The 19079-nt window shown below is 32.4% G+C and overlaps 1 protein-coding gene across 1 annotated transcript in view; it reads right to left on the minus strand.

Annotated features, from left to right (window-relative positions):
* Nucleotides 1-50: 50 nt before the first annotated feature.
* The window catches only part of LOC147382853 (uncharacterized), a 72350-nt gene continuing 53321 nt past the window's right edge, over nucleotides 51-19079 (minus strand). Inside the window, exon 2 of the mRNA XM_086427681.1 lies at nucleotides 51-1806. Within this exon, the coding sequence (XP_086283807.1) occupies nucleotides 51-1806 (1756 nt within the window). The remainder of the gene's footprint in view (nucleotides 1807-19079) is intronic.

Raw genomic sequence — 19079 nt, forward strand, 5'->3', positions numbered from 1 at the left:
CATCTTGACATAGCCTTGACAATGGAACTCCACATAATCGTGGATTACCCTCATAAGAAGCATCTGAATGTATCAAATTGTTTACCTCGTGGTATGCTTCCTTCAAGATGGTTCTGTGTAAGGTTCAATACTGCAAGGAATGTAAGAAGAAGTAGTTGCTCAGGAATCTCCCCTGAAAGCTTATTTTGCGAGAGATCCAATGACTCAAGTTGTCTCAAGTTCCCCAATGAGGATGGGATGGAACCTATGAGGTCATTGCAAGATAAATTTAGTAGAATAAGTGATTTGAGATCACCTATCATTTTTGGAATTTCACCTTGGAATCTGTTGTTGGAGAGATCTACAGAGACAAGGGTGGTCAAGATCTTCTCTAGTGCCCTTTCTTGTCCTTTGTACGAGAGGATAATTGAGAGATTATAATATTGATTTTGTTGCCCTCCAATGTACATTGGGGACTTTTCCCCCACTGTAAGTTCATTTTGTTGTGGTGTCATCATCGCTTTCCAACTTTGAAAGTATTTTGCAGGCAAAGGTCCTGTAAATCCATTGGAAGAAATATCTAGGACCTGCAACCTTTGAAAACCGGAATTGGTTAGAGGATTTTCAATGGGACCATAGAATATGTTGGATTTTAATATAAGGACCTTCAATGATAGCAATGACTCTAGCCAGAAGGGGAAGGTATCATGTAATTTATTGTTTCCAAGGTCTAGAATTTCTAGATAACTAAAATTAATCAAACATCTTGGAACAGATCCTTCCAATTGATTACGGGAGGCTTGAAATACATTCACATAACTCAAATTGCAAATTGATTCAGGAATTTCTCCATTTAAATTATTATCATTGAGTTGGAAGAATGTTAACTTTTTGCAATCCCCAATCTCATGAGGAATTATTCCAGTGAAGTTATTGTTGTTGAGTAGTAAGAAATGGAGTTGGGTCCAATTGGACAGAAAATGTGGGTTGATTTGACCAGATAGTTGGTTATTATTGAGTTGCAAGGAATGGAGTTGAGTTAGAGAGACCATGGAATGAGGCAAAAGACCAGAGAGGTTGTTGAGTGACAGGTCAAGATACATAAGGTTAATGCAAAATCCAAGCTCATTGGGAATGCTGGAATTCAAGCTTGTATTCGAGAGACGTAGGGTGTCGAGCATCCTAAGGTTACCTATGGAAGATGGTATGGGCCCACTAGTAAACGGGTTATTAGATAAATCAAGGTATGTGAGGTTGGTTAGAAGACCAATTTCGTGGGGTATCTTGCCATTGAAATTGTTCATTCCCAGACTCAGCCGTTGGAGTTTGGGGCAGTGAAAGATGAATGGGGGAACCTCATGTCCCAGTGAGTTATTATAGAAGTAGAGATCAGTCAATGATGCCATGCCCTTAAACTGATGAATCGGATCTGGATTCCTTAGAGAGTTTCCATGAAGATAGAGACCCTGTAAGTTTTGTAAATTACTAAGCTCATATGGAATCACACCAGATAGGTTATTGTATGGAAGAGACAGAGTTTGGAGATGTAAGAGGTTTCCTATCTCAGAAGGGATCATACCTGTGAAATGGTTACCAGCCAATATGAGAGAAATGAGTTTTGAAAGAGACCCAATTTGAGTTGGGATTTCTCCAGACAATTGGTTGGAGGGGAGAATTAGGGAGGTGAGATTGGGGAAGGCTGAGAAGTCGAATTCATCAAGAGTACCATTGAGGCTATTTAACTGGAGGTCGATCTTGATGATGCTCTGGAAGTATTTGTCGCATGTAATTCCAGTCCAATTGCAAGGAGTACTGGAGGTGGTGGTGGTGGTGTTGGTGAGATCATCAGACCATGAATCAAGAGAGTGAGAGTGAGAAATCAAACTCTTTTTCCATTTGAGCAAAGCTTCTGCTGCTGATGATGCTGATGCTGATGCTCCTTTTTGTTGTATTATTATTATAAGAACAAAAGCAAAAAACAGAGAGACAAAGAAGAAAGTCTTATTCTTCATCTGTGGTAATGTTATTTCCATCAGTCTGACTAGAATGATTGTTAACAAAAAACAGATATTCTATTTATAATACAAATATGAGTTGCTATTAACACCCAACTTTTAGTTATTACACCCCATTAAAATTAAAAAATAAACGATAGATAAATTAATAGTTGAGAATAACTAAAATAAATCAATAGTAGCTAGCAAACAAATACATAACAATTGCCGCATGGGTCCAAAAGTGCCACGTGGCATCAAATTGTGTGCCACCTGACCTTTTTTAACTATCATAACTTCCCCTTACGTCCGTCCAAGTTTTAGTGTATGTTTGAGGTGCTACGTACCTTCTTGACCTAAGTCTTTCTTGACAACTACTATAAAATGACTTAAATGCCCTAATCTTTCATGTTCTCTAGCCAAACATTCTTTGATTTTTCTCTCCAAAATCTGTTTTATTCCATCCAAAGAAAATTTCTTACCCTCATCTTCAACCATATGATGATATCCGCTTCAACCTCCAAATCTCAAGCATAAGATATGATTTTTAAGAAAATGAAAAATGACTACTTTTTTTAAGAGTTGATTGAGGTTGATAAGTTCATAAAAAAAAAACATATATCTAATTAAATATATTTGTTACGCCCTCCATTTAGGATCTTACTTTTTCCAATTATCTACAGTAAAGAGAAAAAACAAAAATCAAAATCTTTAAATCTTAAATACGATGTGAATTTCTTCAAAATAATTTCGATTGAGTTTCCTCTAAAAATTGAACTTATGAAAATTTTCACCTGTATAGATATAATTGTATAATCAATATCCATATATCAATCTGCATTACAACTATCATATCATATCGAGTATATATATTATTTCTAGAAAAATATAATTATAAGTACAACCCAAAAATATTAAATACATCAACTACACATTTCATATCGATTGACAATTATCCATGTCATGAATACTAACTCTCACACTCTCTCTCTCTCTTTTATAATGTTTTGTTAGTTTGGTAAGTAACGGAAAAGTTACTTAATAGTAAATTTATATTTTAAATTAATAGTCTTAATTTGAATGGATAAACAAGCTTATCTATTACAAAGAATACAGGTTTTTAAAAAAGTAAATAATATGAATAAAATTGGAAATATATTAATTATTAATAAAACAATAACGAAATATCTCACATCTCATAATAAAATAAAGTATATCAATTCTGGTAGTGTATTTGATAAGAATGACGAGGTCCATGATCGATACAAAAGTATTGATTGGTATATTGATGCTCCAATACTTAACCAATGTGAAATTCACCGACAGTTCCTAATTTTATAGTCGATTTAGCAATTGGGTGGCCGTGTTTTTCGACTGAGATTGGCCATTGATCCCTAACGAAAATCAAGCGTTTGACTACTATAAACTATAAATGATCATTTAACAAGTAAATTTCATTGTACCTTTGTGGTGTGCTTGTGTCATCAATCAATCCAGTCATCTACAAATCATGTTTACATTATAATTATAAAAAAAATCAATAAAGATAAGATATGAATTTTTTGAATAATAGGCATAATGGTATTCTCAGTGGTATCCCATACTATCGGAGAGAATATCAAATTTCTATTGTTCTAAATTAATTTGTTATTTCGAGAAAAACTATCGATAAATCATATAGGCATTTACTATGTCTTTAATAAATAACAAAAATAATCATTTATATTTTTAAAATTTTATTTAAAATAAATTAAAACAAATTTGTAAGTGTGATAACTTTCCTAGGTATTTTAGAATTATAGATATGTAGCAGTATATAGAAAGGAGTACATCATAAAATAATAAACATGTAAATACATTGTTCCATGGCTAACATCCTAATTGCATCCCATGCATCTATTACAGAGTACTCAAAGTATTTTAAACTTAGAAATTTCTTAATACAAACATATACAACCGAGAATCCCATTATCGATTCTAACCAATCAAAAATCACGTTCTCGATTCTAAACAATTGCAACTTTCATTCTCGATTTCAAATTTAAACTTAAACATTTTATTTTTTAAATATATTATTATCCAATGAAAATACATTTTTAAAATAATGTGTTTTAATAGTTTTTTAAATGAACACTCTACAAAAATTATTATAAAAATCAATTTGTTTCGAATTGATTTTCTAATTAAACTCACCCAAATTCATTTATATCTTTTTTCATAATATTAAAATATCATAGAAAATTTATAAAAACAAATTTTACAATTCGATGCATGAATCTTGAACTTAAATCATAATAAATTTGAAACTAACTTTCAAAATGTAAATAAAGAAAATTTCATTAATACATATATACTACTTCTACATTTGCAGTTGAGTTTTACGTATTCCTACGATATAAAAGTAATTTTTAAAATAAATTTTCTCCATGATTCGATCAAATAATCATGTGGTTATGTAGATCTTAACGTTATGGATATTTTAGTTTAAGTGTCAGATCTTAATTCACGTCCAAAATATCAATAAATTACAATCGAAGATTACATACACGAACCCACTCTCAAAATTGAATTGTCTCAATTTTCTTTTCTCTCGTAAGAATGAATTCAACATCAGATTACATTATGTAATATAATAATATAATATAATATAATATATAAAATGTATACAGATACACTTAAGTACCTAAATTGTTAACACAACACATTTAATATAATAACATAATAATATAATAATAATAATAATATTTATATTAATTATACATAATCTCTTTAACAATTCAATAATTTTAAATCAACCCTCTTTTCTGAGCAGCTATACAAAAACTGAATTTTATAAAAAAAATTTTTAATATTTTAATAATAATAAAATAATTGAATTATATATATATTTCATGTATTTTTCTTTTGTCCATTATGTATGTTGTATTAGAACAATTCGAATTGCGTATCTCAAATTTTAGAAATTTCTTATAATTTTTTTTCTATTGACCAAAATACCCTTTAAGCTTTTAGTTCTCTTAATAAAATTAATATTTTTATAACTTATCCTACTAAATTCGGATTTAAGCATGCTTCCAGTCTAAATTATTTTTTCGACGTTTTTGAACTCAATGATAACGTCCATTTTACCAATAGAGCTTCCTATAAAATTTTAAGTTTTATCTATTTTGATTAAATATTTTAATTCTCCGATCATAATCCTGATAAGATTTTTCGAATTATATATTTCTTTTGTCAAATTCTCTTTCTACCAAATATTTAATTTAGATTGACAATGTTGTGATTTATTTTTAATATATTTTTGAAACTTAATAGAAAAGTAGGTCAACATAATTGACTTAATTCCTAGGTATACGTAATAAATTTTCATGGCATTGCAATCTTTAACATAATCATTTTAGTAAACAAATAAAATAATGGCAATTACGTAATTTAATTTGACAATAAGGATTTTTCATTAATGTAATATGTTGCAAGAATATAAAAGGTCATCACTTTCTATTATAGTCGTTATTGGAGTAATGGTCATGTTGTACAAGTGATAAATGTACTAATTTTTTTCGATGACCAATTAACTTTGACAAGTTTTCTAGTTTTGGTATTCCATGTTCGATTTAGATCTACCGAAAGGTATTGAAAAAAAAAGTATTTTATTTCTAACACTTGTTTCAAATGTTAATAATACATGAAAAAATGTCATTATGTTCTTTAGTCATTCCATATGAGATAAAATATTATTAAAAAAAAATGAATTGTAAATATTGAATAATATTTGCTTTTATTGATTCAAATCTATCAAACTCCACATGATGTGAAAATACTTGAGTATGATAGCTGTTATGCCTTTATCTACACAAATAAATTCGATTTAAAATTTTTGATAAAAATTTATAGGTTTCAATTTACAATGACCCAAAAATTCAACTCATATCTTGAGGAAAATTCAAAGTTATGATTTAGTCAACTTTGAGTTTTTACTATGGTTTAAAAGTACCAATTTTGATTTACAAACTTTTACGAAAACCAATGTCACCATTAGATTCAAAAGGGTTGAAAAACATATATACTTTATCCTATAAGCATGTATTAATTAGAGGTCGAACGAAAAAGTTGTCAAATCTTCAAATGTCATGTCAAATTTGTACCCAAAAGAGAATGATTGTTGGGGTTAAAATTTAGGAATTTCAAAGAAGCATTGTAGTTTTCATAGTTTTCTCGATTCTATTTTGGTTGGAAGTATTTAGAAAAGATTTGATTGAATTTGGGGAAAAATCCAAGAAGATTTCAAAGCAAAAATTAATTTTGGTTCAAGTCTGCAGTCGACATCAAGCTGTCGTCGGTCATGCCACCATTGAGTGAACATTACATCTGAAGCCCATTTGTAGCACATTTCAACATACATTTTTCAGCATTATTTCCTCTCCAGCATGTATAATTTCATCACTTATTTTCATTAAAAATATTTTAAGTAAATATCATTTTTTTATTTGTGTTTTCTATGTATTTTAAGTTATTTAATGAAAATAAGGGAATACCCCTCATTTGAAAATAATTAAAATAATTTTAAAGTCAAAATTCTAAATAATCAAAATCTAATTTTTGGGTCCAAGAACAAATTACAATTTTCTTAACCACCCCCCCCCCCAATTTTGAGTAATTCTTCTAAATAAAATCCCATATTTTAGAAAATATTTTATAATTATTTGAACTTCCATTTTGGGAGCTTGTTTTCCATTTTTGATTGTTAGCCAAACTTTCACAAGTTTATCATAGGTTTGCCCAATCTTCGCTGGCTTTGCCCCAAATTACCAACATAATCTATTTTTGATAAAAAAAAAAAATTTATCATTCTTTTCAAATACTTTTATAAAATGATTTTTGTTATTTAAATTTATTAAAATTTTTTTTCAAAGAATATATAAGATTTGGTTTAAATTGAACAAGAAAATGGTTTGAAATGTTAAGAATTCAAGGGATCGCATTGTAGGTGCGATGTCTTATGCTTTACAAATAAGAGTGTAGACTCTATTTGGGTACATGTGTTGACAAGTGGATATCCAAGGTTAACATTTACTTTATATCATCGTGAGGTGATGTTGCATGTTTTTTTTACATTTTTGTGATCAATGTTGTTTATTTTATTGGGTTGGGTCCTTGCATGCATGATAGGAAACTAGATATCACTTCTATACACTTGTATGTTATTTTTCATTTCACTTTTTAAAAGAAACAAAAATAAATTTCTCTATATATATATATATATATAATTATTTTTGGATTTGTTGAAGAATCTGTGAATGCCTAAAAATGATAGTTTGTCATGTTATTTTCAGAGTGACATATTAACTTAGGATGTATAATTGGGATACTAGCTTCTTATGTAGTATGAGTGAAAGCATCCTTGTTTCGCAAGTACAGATCTGCTTTTTGGATGTTTGGGAGTCGTCACCTAGTTTTACGGTATAGGAAGCGAAACATGACTAAAAATCGGTTAAAAGTATTAATTTACGAAAAAAAAGGGTCTGAGGATCATGTTACGGGATTGAAAGGTGTTAGGCACCAATTCCCCCCGGCGAACACCGGTCTTTACTATACTCAAAAATATTATATTGCTAAAAATGACCTAAAAATAATTTTAAAAACTAGTTTACCTGAATGATTGTGATGGTTGATTCCCTCAGAATTGGTGGAGTGCATTCCTCGTTTGAGTTTTTCTACTTTTATCTCCGTCACTAGATCTACTTTCAATCTTCAAGATGAGATGTCTTCCTCTTAGATCTAAATATTTTTTGGACGTTTCTAAGTGTTTTGAAGGTTTCTAGGTGTTTTTTGAAGATTTCTAAGTGTTTTTTGAGTAAAAAATGAGATTTGGGTGTTAAGTAGGGACTTGAGGTTTCAAATTTAGGATTTTTGGAAAGATTGGGGAGAGTTTTTGGCATATCTTTCCTAGGATTTTTTTTATCTGCAAGTTTAGATTGTGGAGACTCCTTTTTATAGAGTTTGTTGGGAGTTATTCAATTTGACTAGGTTTCTCAAGATAAGATTAAGTTGTTTAATTAGGTTTCTTGAATTAGGATTTTAATTCTTACATACAATGAATATTTTAAAGTTTTTTGGAGAACCCCCAAATTATATTTTTTAATTCTTTGATACCCCAAATAGAGAGGTCTTTTAATAAATATTATGTGGGTCCCACTTAAATAAATGGGCCACCACTTAAATTTGACTAGTGGGCTTGATTGATTGATTTTATTTATTCAAAATTTTAACTTGATTTATTAAGATTTCACTTTACGCTAATTAATGTTTTAATTATTAATTTCAAAAAATTTTATTTTTTAAGATTTGAAAAATTACCGTTTTACCCTGAAAGAGGGCTTTTGGGTTGAGATGTTGTTTTTCGATGTTTTGGGATATCTTGAAATCAGTTTTTCATAAGAAATTCAATGGCAATATCGATTTGTGTCACTTATGGATTTTTGGCGTGAAATGGTGGTGGACCCTATGAGGGGCTTTTTCGTAATTTTGATGAATTTTGTGAAAATTGACGAAACAGTTTATTTGACTTTAATTTTTTTTGTATTAAAAATAATTTTTCTAATAGTAATGTAGGCTCTAGAGATGTTTTGATGTTAAGGGTATTTTGATAATTTGATAATTTTTTAGTGATTTTTCTAATAAAACTTTTTTTTGTTTGAAAGTGATGATTTCTACATTTTTAAGTCATATTTTTTAGCGTAGCGTAGTTTCTAAAGTTTTGCTTGCTTGAAATACCTCATCTAAATTTCTGAAACATATTTGGTAAGAAATAAAAAATATTGGAATATTCATCCATCATTGGGAACTATTACAATCGAGTTGACAAGTTGATTAATCAGGCAAGTGTAAAAATGAGGTGTCAACAATGGGATGGATAGAAAAATGCTATCACAATTGAAATTTGAGAGATTTCTTTCTATCTTTACCAGTGAATTATGTAATGTAAAACTAGTTTGTACATGAGTAGAGATGTTTTACGAGAATCACAGGTTTGCTTGATAAGAATAGATGAAGATGGCTAGTCAATGATCATTAAGAGTTTACTAGTAGTCGAATGTATTGACACTTCATGAAAAGACTTGTACCTTATTGTCATAATCAACGGTCAACCTGAGCTGAAAAAATGATCACCTAAATGTGGTAAATGCACCGACCGACCACAAAATCAGGAACTAATGATGGAGTTTCACATCGATAAAGCCTAGAACAATCAGATCTTAACTGGAAGGTATCCAATCTTAAATTCTCAATGCTTTTATCAACTACACTACCATTGTTCATATTTAGTACTATTAGAAATGTAATGTGGATGTTAAATTGAATTATTTATAAGTTGTTTAAATGATCTATTTATGTTTCCATCCTATTTTAGATAAAATCACAAATTTTTTTGAAGCACAATATAATATTTTGATAGTAGAACTAGTACATTGATAAATATTACAAATATTTATTGTTTTTCAATTATTCTTTATTATGAAGTTATTACACTTTTTTAAATGTTTAGTATGATTTTAGATGTTAGAATGGTATATATGTTGATGAGTGAAAGCGCCCTCGATCCGCGAGGTGCGCGGATCCGCTTTTGACCCTTGAGGTTTGGGAGTCGCCACCTAGTTGTTATGGTCTAGGAACCAAATTGACTCTAAAAAAAAAGTAAACTAATCTACGAAAGAGAAAAAGAGTCCGGGGATCACGTTACGGGGTTGGAAGGTGTTAGGCACCAACCCCGCCCGGCCAAAGCCGGTCTCTACTAACTTTCCAAATATATCACATTGCTAAAAACCTAGATAAAAATAAAAATAAAAAATTTCATACCTTTCCGATAGCAAGGATTTTGCTCCCTCAGATCTGACAAAAAGAGCTCCTTGTACTGTACTCCCTTGCTTTGTTCTGTCTCCGGATTTGACTTCGGATCTCCTAGATCAATGTATCTCCTTATTTCTGAATCTGAACTATTCAAGTTTGTTGCGAATTTAGGAGTATTTTTGGAGGGATTTTAGGTGTTTTCTAGACTAAAATTGAAGGGGGGATGTTAGGTAAGGAGTTGGGGCTCCAAAACTAGGGTTTATGGGGGGCTAGGGGAGCTTCTAGACCTACTTCTCTTAGGGTTTATGATTTTATACGAAAATAGGGTGTGAGCACCTCTATTTATAGATGTTTTTAGGGGTTGATTTGGATAGAATTAGTATTTAATTAGACTTCCTTTAATTAGAGTTGTGTTTTAGTTAAAATTGTTTTAGGTAGAATTATGTTTTAATTAGAATTGTTTTAGGTAGAATTGTTTTTAAGTTAAAACTCTATTAGATAGAGTTATTATTTAATTAGAATTATATTATGACTTTTGGTTTTATTTGATTGGCTTTTAATGTTTTGACTTTAGTCTTAATTGATTGACTTGTAATATTTTGACTTCAGTCTTGCTTAATTGACTTTAATTTTGACTTCAGTTTCACTTGATTGACTTTAATACCTTGACCTTAGTCTTGCTTGATTGACTTTTAATTTTAGGAGAAGGCCCCTCCATTATTTTTTAATTCTTTGGACCCCCCAAATGGAGGGATCCTTAAAGAAATATTTCACGAACCCTCAATAATTTTGCCTGAGAGCCCGATTGATCGATTTTTTGATTCAAAATTTTAAATTAATTTCATTAATGTTTCACTTTAATTATTTAATATTTTATTTATTAATTTCAGAATTTTTTATCATGAAAATTGTGAAATTATCGTTTTGCCCCCGGAGAGGACTTTTCACGTTTGAAGTCGGTTTTTAATGTTCGAAGATGTTTTAGAATCGATTTTTCGTAAGGAATTCAATGAGAATGTTGGTTTGTGTGATTTATGAAAATTTTTATGTGAAATGATTGTGAACTTTATGAGGGGCATTTTCGTAATTTTTTCAAATTCTGTTAAAATTGGTGAAATGATTTATTTGGTTTCGATTTGTTGTTTTATGTGTTTGAGAGAGTTTTTCTAAGCGTAACGTAGGCTCTAGGGTTGTTTAGAGGTTAGGGGTATTTTGGTAATTTGATAATTTTTTAGTGATTTTTATTGTGAAGTTTCTTTTTGGTCTGCAAGATGATGATTTCTATGTTTCTGGGGTCGTATTTTTCTAGCGTAGCATGGTTTCTAAAGTTTTGTCAGTTCGAGATACCTCATCCGGATTTCTGAAACATATCTGGTAACAAAATAAAGCAATGGAATACATATCCATCATTGGGAATCATTGCAATCGGATTGACGAGTTGATTAATCAGGCGAGTGCAAAAATGGGGTGTCTACAGATGTCCCTCTTTGGCAGAGGGTTGAAGCAAACTAGATAGCAAATATATTTTGGTAGATAGTGTGATATCTGAATGCCAAAGCTAGTGACAGTTCATTTTGCAGCCTGATTCAGCAATTCGGCAAGGTGTTCGAATCCTTGAAGGTAAAGCTTTCCCCGAACTAAAACGTTGTCAGGTCCTTGAGCGAGAGCTCTCACTGAAAGTGTCAGATCTTTGAATTTTAGAAAATTCTCATTGACTAATGAAACAAATGTGCAAGTGTGTGCACTGTGTAAAATCGAGTAAAATCTGAGTAAAACAAAACTCGGGAAAATTTGAATGATATTTGAGACAAATCGGAGCAAAAGTTGGGAGAAAGTTAAATGTCCTACTCTACCTACTCTAGGTGAAAGAGTAATGAATTTATATTTTTTTGAGAGTTTTATTCTACCTACTCAGAGTGAAATTTTTTTTTTGGGAAGTTCTACTCTACCTACCCGGAGTGAAAGAGTAATGAACTATTTTTGATTTTTTTTTTTTGAAAGTTCTACTCTACCTACTCGGAGTGAAAGAGTAATGAACTAAGTTTTTTAGAAGTCCTACTCTACCTGCCCAGGGTGAAAGAGTAATGAACTAATTTTTTGGGAAGTTCTACTCTACCTACTCGGAGTGAAAGAGTAATGAACTAATTTTTTAGGAGTCCTACTCTACCTGCCCAGGGTGAAAGAGTAATGAACTAATTTTTTTGGAAAGTTCTACTCTACCTACTCGGAGTGAAAGAGTAATGAACTAAGCTTTTTGAGAGTCCTACTCTACCTGCCTAGGGGGAAAGAGTAATGAACTAATTATTTTGGGAAGTTCTACTCTACCTACTCGGAGTGAAAGAGTAATGAGCTAAGATTTTTGAGAGTCCTACTCTACCTACCCAGGGTGAAAGAGTAATGAACTAATTATTTTGAGAAGTTCTACTCTACCTACTCGGAGTGAAAGAGTAATGAACTAAGCTTTTTGAGAGTGCTACTCTACCTGCCCAGGGTGAAAGAGTAATAAACTAATTATTTTGGGAAGTTCTACTCTACCTACTCGGAGTGAAAGAGTAATGAACTAATTTTTTTGGGAGTCCTACTCTACCTGCCCAGGGTGAAAGAGTAATGAACTAATTTTTTTTGGGAAGTTCTACTCTACCTACTCGGAGTGAAAAAGTAATGAACTAAATTTTTTTTGGGAGTCCTACTCTACCTGTCCAGGGTGAAAGAGTAATGAACTAATTTTTTTTTTTTTGGAAAGTTCTACTCTACCTACTCGGAGTGAAAGAGTAATGAACTAAATTTTTTTTTGGGAAGTTATACTCTACCTACCCGGAGTGAAAGAGTAATGAACTATTTTTTTTTTGGAAGTTCTACTCTACCTACTCGGAGTGAAAGAGTAATGAACTAATTTTTTTGGAAAGTTCTACTCTACCTACTCGGAGTGAAAGAGTAATGAACTAATTTTTTAGGAGTCCTACTCTACCTGCCTAGGGTGAAAGAATAATGAACTAATTTTTTTTTTTTTGGAAAGTTCTACTCTACCTACTCGGAGTGAAAGAGTAATGAACTAAATTTTTTTTTTGGGAAGTTCTACTCTACCTACCTGGAGTGAAAGAGTAATGAACTATTTTTTTTTTTTTGAAGTTCTACTCTACCTACTCGGAGTGAAAGAGTAATGAACTAAGCTTTTTAGAAGTCCTACTCTACCTGCCCAGGGTGAAAGAGTAATGAACTAATTTTTTTTTGGGAAGTTCTACTCTACCTACTCGTAGTGAAAGAGTAATGAACTAAATTTTGAGGAAACAAACAGGGGATTAACCTCGCATTTGAATTTTTTTTTTTTAAATAAAAAGTTGAATTTTATGAAGGTCCGGTAAATATTTTAACTCTCTTTGAATCTAAGGAGTTTTCAAAATTGCTATCAAGAGGGTAACCTTTAATTCAAAGTTAACCTTATCCTTTGGGGTTGAAATTGACCAGGCATCAGAACAAAAATGCCCCTAGTTTGACAAGGAACATTGCACTGGGGATAATTGAATATAATTTGAAAATAAATGCCCCTAGTGGAAGGGGGGAAACTGTACTCTTTAGAAAAAGGAAGTGCCCTTGTTATGAAAATTTGAAATCCTTGATTACCGTAAGCACAATAAAGGTTTAACTTTTAATTTTGACTTTTTATATTGAAGATTTTGAGTCAGGCTCAAAGAAATTGGAACAAAATATTTCTTTCTGAAATTCATCATAGAATTTGTTTTTTCTCCCTGTCGGTTCACTTAGGGACATGAAACTCTTCAGATCAATCATAGACAAGATACTTGTATTCACTGAGTCTATATTTGGTTCAACCTGGGTATTGAAACTTGATCATTCGGACTTCTGATATTTCGGCATGGGCTACCTTTTCAGCTTCTCAATTCAACAGAGATTTTCTTTTATTTTTTGATAGCTCTAAGTTTTGCCTAGATTGCCTATTCAGGTTTTCAATCTAGCGAGCATGCTCTAGCTTTTGCCTAGATCACCTTTTTAGGTTTTAGATCTAGCGAGCTTACAATTTTTTCTTTTTTCTTTACTCTAATTGTTGCTAAGGTCGTCCTTTCAAATTTTCAAACTTGCGAGCTTACCTTAATTTTTGCCTAAGCCGCCCTTTTCGAGTTTTCAACTTAGCAGGATTTTTTTCTTCTTCTTCCCTTCTGAACTTCTGGAGTTGCTGTCTTATCATGCTTTGCTATCTTCCTTAACTTCTCGCACGGTACTTAGGAGGACTTTCATGGGTAAGCTTAAGACTGGGTATAAAAAGAAAGGAATCTTGAGGCTCAAAAACCCAAATACCCCTTGTGTGGCATTTGCTTTTAAATTATTTTCTTTTTTTCTTGAATTTTCTTCCCCACTTTGACAATTTTTTTCTTTTGAATTTTTTTCTTTTTAGATTTTTTCTTTGTCGGGGAATCTACTTTTATTTTTATTTTTTTCTATGTGATCGGGCCTGAAGTAACTTCTCAGGTTGCCTACGTACCCCAGAATTTTGGGATCAGACCAAAACGTAGTTCGAAATTCCCTCCCCTAGGTTAGGTGATCGGGCTGAGAAAGAAAAAGGCATCATTTTTTTTTTGAAAAGGCTGCAAAGGGCTGAGAAAGGAGATAATGAACTGGGTAGCAGGAAAATTGATTCGGCCAAAGATGACCTCCTTAAATGTAGTACCATTTGATCCGATCAAGGTTAGTTGACTCTGATAGTTCACTTCCATCATGATCTTGAAGTCTGACGACTTTTCCAAATAGTATTTCCTTAATGAATGAATTTCTCCAATTGGGTTCAGACTTTCTCCTATAGTCGAGGAGGAGTGTTCAATTTTCTTTGAAATCTGATAGTTAAATCCTTGACTTGTAAATGATGAGCTTTGACCTTTTTATCAAATGCACGGGTGACTCTTCTTAGATAAACTTGCACATGGTACAGGGTTTTATCTCGTTTTCTTCGATCAAATTTAACTTTTCATACCGTTGGCGAACCCAGTCTGCTTCTAACAACTGACTTTCCATCAAGACCTTGAAATACATGATTTTCAATTTAACTAGCAAAACTGCTTCCATATCATATACTAGAGAGTAGGGAATAACTCCAATAGAGGACTGCATTGAAGTATGATGTGCCCCTAGTGTGAATGGTAAGTTTTCTAACTAATCCCAGTGTGATTAACACATTTTCTTGATGATTATCTTGAAACTCTTACGAGCTGCTTCAACTGCTCCATTAATCTGAGGACGGTAGAGTGATGATCTGCGATGCTGGATTTTGAACTTTGTACACAGAATAATGACTTATGCTTTGAAGTACGACCCATTATCAGAAATCGGTTCAAAATGTATCCTCATATCGACTGATAATATGTGATTTGAAACTCAAGATGTAGTAAGGATAGTGCTGATACATTTTATAAAATCTTCTTTGATTCTATCGATATAGACGAGTATCTATTCCATGTTGAACAACACCCAAGCTTGTACCTAACATACCCTCATATGATCACACGAACAAGTCTTTTGAAATTTCTGAGAAAATTCATTATCCCCTTGTGTTCCTCTAGGAATAAGATGATTTCTATTTGAATCTCTTTAGGAATTATTTTTGTTCCAAGGTCAATGACCTTTGCTTTCTTGAGTCCGACTCGTATCTTCTTTCTCAGGAGAAAAATATATCCTTGAAGCTAGATTATTAGTTAATTCGTTAATGCGCTCAGGGTATTCAAAAATTTTCTTTATCCAATCAAATTCAGAAGGGGCGACAGACACCTCTATAGACTCAACAAACCAACTTGACTCAATAAGAAAAAGTAGACTCAATCTAAGGAAGACATGACCTTGCTAGAAAAAAGGACTCGAGCTAACCCAAATAACCCATGAAAACTCAAGACTACCCAAAACGGGTTTGATGAGAACTGAGACATTGCTTACAACCGGTAGGATTGAAGCACTATGATTTTCAAAGAACAACTAGATGATGTTGAGAAATTTTGAGGTCATTTCTGACTGTTGACTTGATATTGACGTTTACTCTAATTGACCGGATTTACAACCCTAGCTAGACGATAGACGATTGAGCTTAGATACAATGATAACCCTTAAAACCTCTTTGAAGGTAAATTTAACCAATTTTAGTGTCACCCCCTTGATAACATTTTAAATGAACCCTGAGATTTTGTACACCAATCCATTAAACAATTCATTAACGTAATGATTATTCAGAAAAATAATTTTATTGCACTCTTGAAAAATATTGACAAATAATGTTTTCATTGAATAACAACTTTCACAAACATATTTCAATAATTTTTCATGCAAAAATAGATCTTTTGTAAATCATTTTTTTCTGAAAAATATTTTTCTTCCTTCTATTTTTTTTTAGAAAACATTTTCTTTTAGAAAATTTTTTGGGAAAGCATTTCCTTTTGGAAAATCTTATTCTTCCGAAAAATATTTTACTTTTGAAAAACATTTTTCTTCTTTTAAAATGGGTTTAAAATCTGAATCAGAAAAAAAATTTGAATTTCATTTTGATTCAAATGGCTCGGCCCATAATGATTGTTAGATCGGGATGGACTGAGTCATTATTGTAAAAGAATGGGTTTTTTATTGGGTCGGTGCACCCATTTTAATTTTCAAAAATAAATTTTGATCCTTGAGGACAATCATACACCTTGATCTCATTATTCACATCACTCACATACATTCATCAATCACATGCATTCATTCAATAAACAACCCGGGAACACCCACGATAAGTTCGAGTCGTGACCTACTGGGAAGGTTTCTAGACTCTAAGCTTACTACGTGCAATACATTTTTATCTGGCCACCCTTGTCCAAGCACACCTATATACCTTTCGATACGTGGTGACTTGGTTTGATATACCGTATAGGTAATAATCTAAAACCTCAATTCACTTCTCTGAAGTCAAAAACAACCAGTTTTGATCTCCAGTTGAGAGGTGGCGCACAATGCTGAGCAAGGGCCCACTTAAATACCTCTCGTCTAGAATAGACGTAGTCTATCCCCCTTGTACAGTAGGGTACAGCGGGGCAAGATCTTGCTTAGGCACCGGTTTTGACCAAGAAGTGCAATTGATATACTTAGACTATCTTTTATACCTACGGGTACGAGTCAAGAGTTGTAGCTTTCATAAATGGTTTGGCATCCCACGAGGGGACCGACCACGTACTAGTACTACGTTGGCAATTGGGACATGTGACTGTGTGACTTACAATAGGTCAAAGGCTCAGGTCGCTCCAGCCTGGGTGCATCAACATACTTCTCAGAATCATCTGATCAGATGGTATTGATGCCCCCAGTTTGATATACCCTAAGGTACGTGACTGGAGTTGTGGGTTTCATGAATGACGTCGCATCTCCAAAGAGACCGGACCACGCACTAGTGCCACGTTGGCTAAATGGGACGTGTAAGTGAGTAAAACAGTAAACGTGCATGTGGTGTGTGCAAAACAGGGTGGGGTGTGCCTAGGACCTTTTTCAAACAAATGGGCCCATGGATCCAATCAAACCAATTATTACAAAATGAATTACATGAATATTTAATCGAAATAAAACACTATCCCAATCACATGAATATTTAATCGAGATCAACACTATTCCAGTCACATGATTGAAAATAAACATATCAAGCATATATCCATGTTAAAAGCAAACATTTAATCTGAAATATTTATTCATGTATTTCAATCAAGGGTTATTTTGGATGGCCCAAAATAAATCGAGATTCCAATAGATGTTACATTGATGATAGAATGACAATGGTTGAGATGAGCTCACTCTCAAGAACATTAATTGTGCCAACATTAGATAAATTCAGATTTTCTGTGAATTAGGAAAATACAATCTGAACTTGCATCGATGATATCTAAGGCTCCCGATAACGAAATCGAGTGAACTCAAGTTCTAAATTAATCTATTAGATGAGATCTACATTTTATTAATAGGTGTCCAGACTTAGTTCTCACCAGAATGTTTTGTAAAAACGTTTTAACGTTGCTGTCCCAACTTTCATTTAGAAATAATTCCAGATTTACAGATTAAACTTGCATCGATGATATCTAAGGCTTCCGATAACGAAATTGAGTGAACTCAGATTCTAAATTAATCTACTCGATGAGATCTATATTTTGTTAAGAGGCTCCTAGACTTAATTCTCACTAGAATATTCTCTAAAAACATTTTAATATTTCTGTCCAACCTTCATCATTCCATCAATTTGAATCTTTCATTATTTAGGGGTCATCAAAAAGTGATCTTTAATTGAAAAGAAAAAAAAAAGGCAATGCCCAAAATCATCTACAATCAAGACAAAAAAATAAATGAACAGAAAAAATAAATAAAATAAATCCAACTAAATAATAAAAAAAAAACTAGGTCATCTTGGCAATGCTCTCATACTTGGGGTTTTTCAAGTTTGATCCTCAATAGTCCCCAGCGGAGTCGCCACTGAAAGCGCCCTCGATCCGCGGGGTGCTCGGATCCGCTTTTGACCCTTGAGGTTTGGGAGTCGCCACCTAGTTGTTATGGTCTAGGAACCAAATTGACTCTAAAAAAAAGCAAACTAATCTACGAAAGAGAAAAAGAGTCCGGGGATCACGTTACGGGGTTGGAAGGTGTTAGGCACCAACCCCGCCCGGCCAAAGCCGATCTCTACTAACTTCCCAAATATATCACATTGCTAAAAACCTAGATAATAATAAAAATAAAAAATTTTATATCTTTCCGATAGCAAGGATTTTACTCCCTCAGATCTGACAAAAAGAGCTCCTTGTACTGTACTCCCTTGCTTTGTTCTGTCTCCGGATTTGACTTCAGATCTCCTAGATCAAGGTATCTCCTTGTTTCTGAATCTGAACTCTTCAAGTTTGTTGCGGATTTAGGGGTATTTTTGGAGGGATTTTAGGTGTTTTCTAGACTAAAATTGAAGGGGGGATGTTAGGTAAGGAGTTGGGGCTCCAAAACTAGGGTTTATGGGGGGCTAGGGGAGCTTCTAGACCTACTTCTCTTAGGGTTTATGATTTTATACGAAAATAGGGTGTGAGCACCTCTATTTATAGATGTTTTTAGGGGTTGATTTGGATAGAGTTAGTATTTAATTAGACTTCCTTTAATTAGAATTGTGTTTTAATTAGAATTGTTTTAAGTAGAATTATTTTTAAGTTAAAACTCTATTAGATAGAGTTATTATTTATTTAGAATTCTATTATGACTTTTGGTTTTATTTGA

Source organism: Akebia trifoliata, chromosome 16, assembly GCF_017979445.1.
Source record: "Akebia trifoliata isolate Shusen 1 chromosome 16, ASM1797944v1, whole genome shotgun sequence".
Classification (NCBI taxonomy): domain Eukaryota; kingdom Viridiplantae; phylum Streptophyta; class Magnoliopsida; order Ranunculales; family Lardizabalaceae; genus Akebia; species Akebia trifoliata.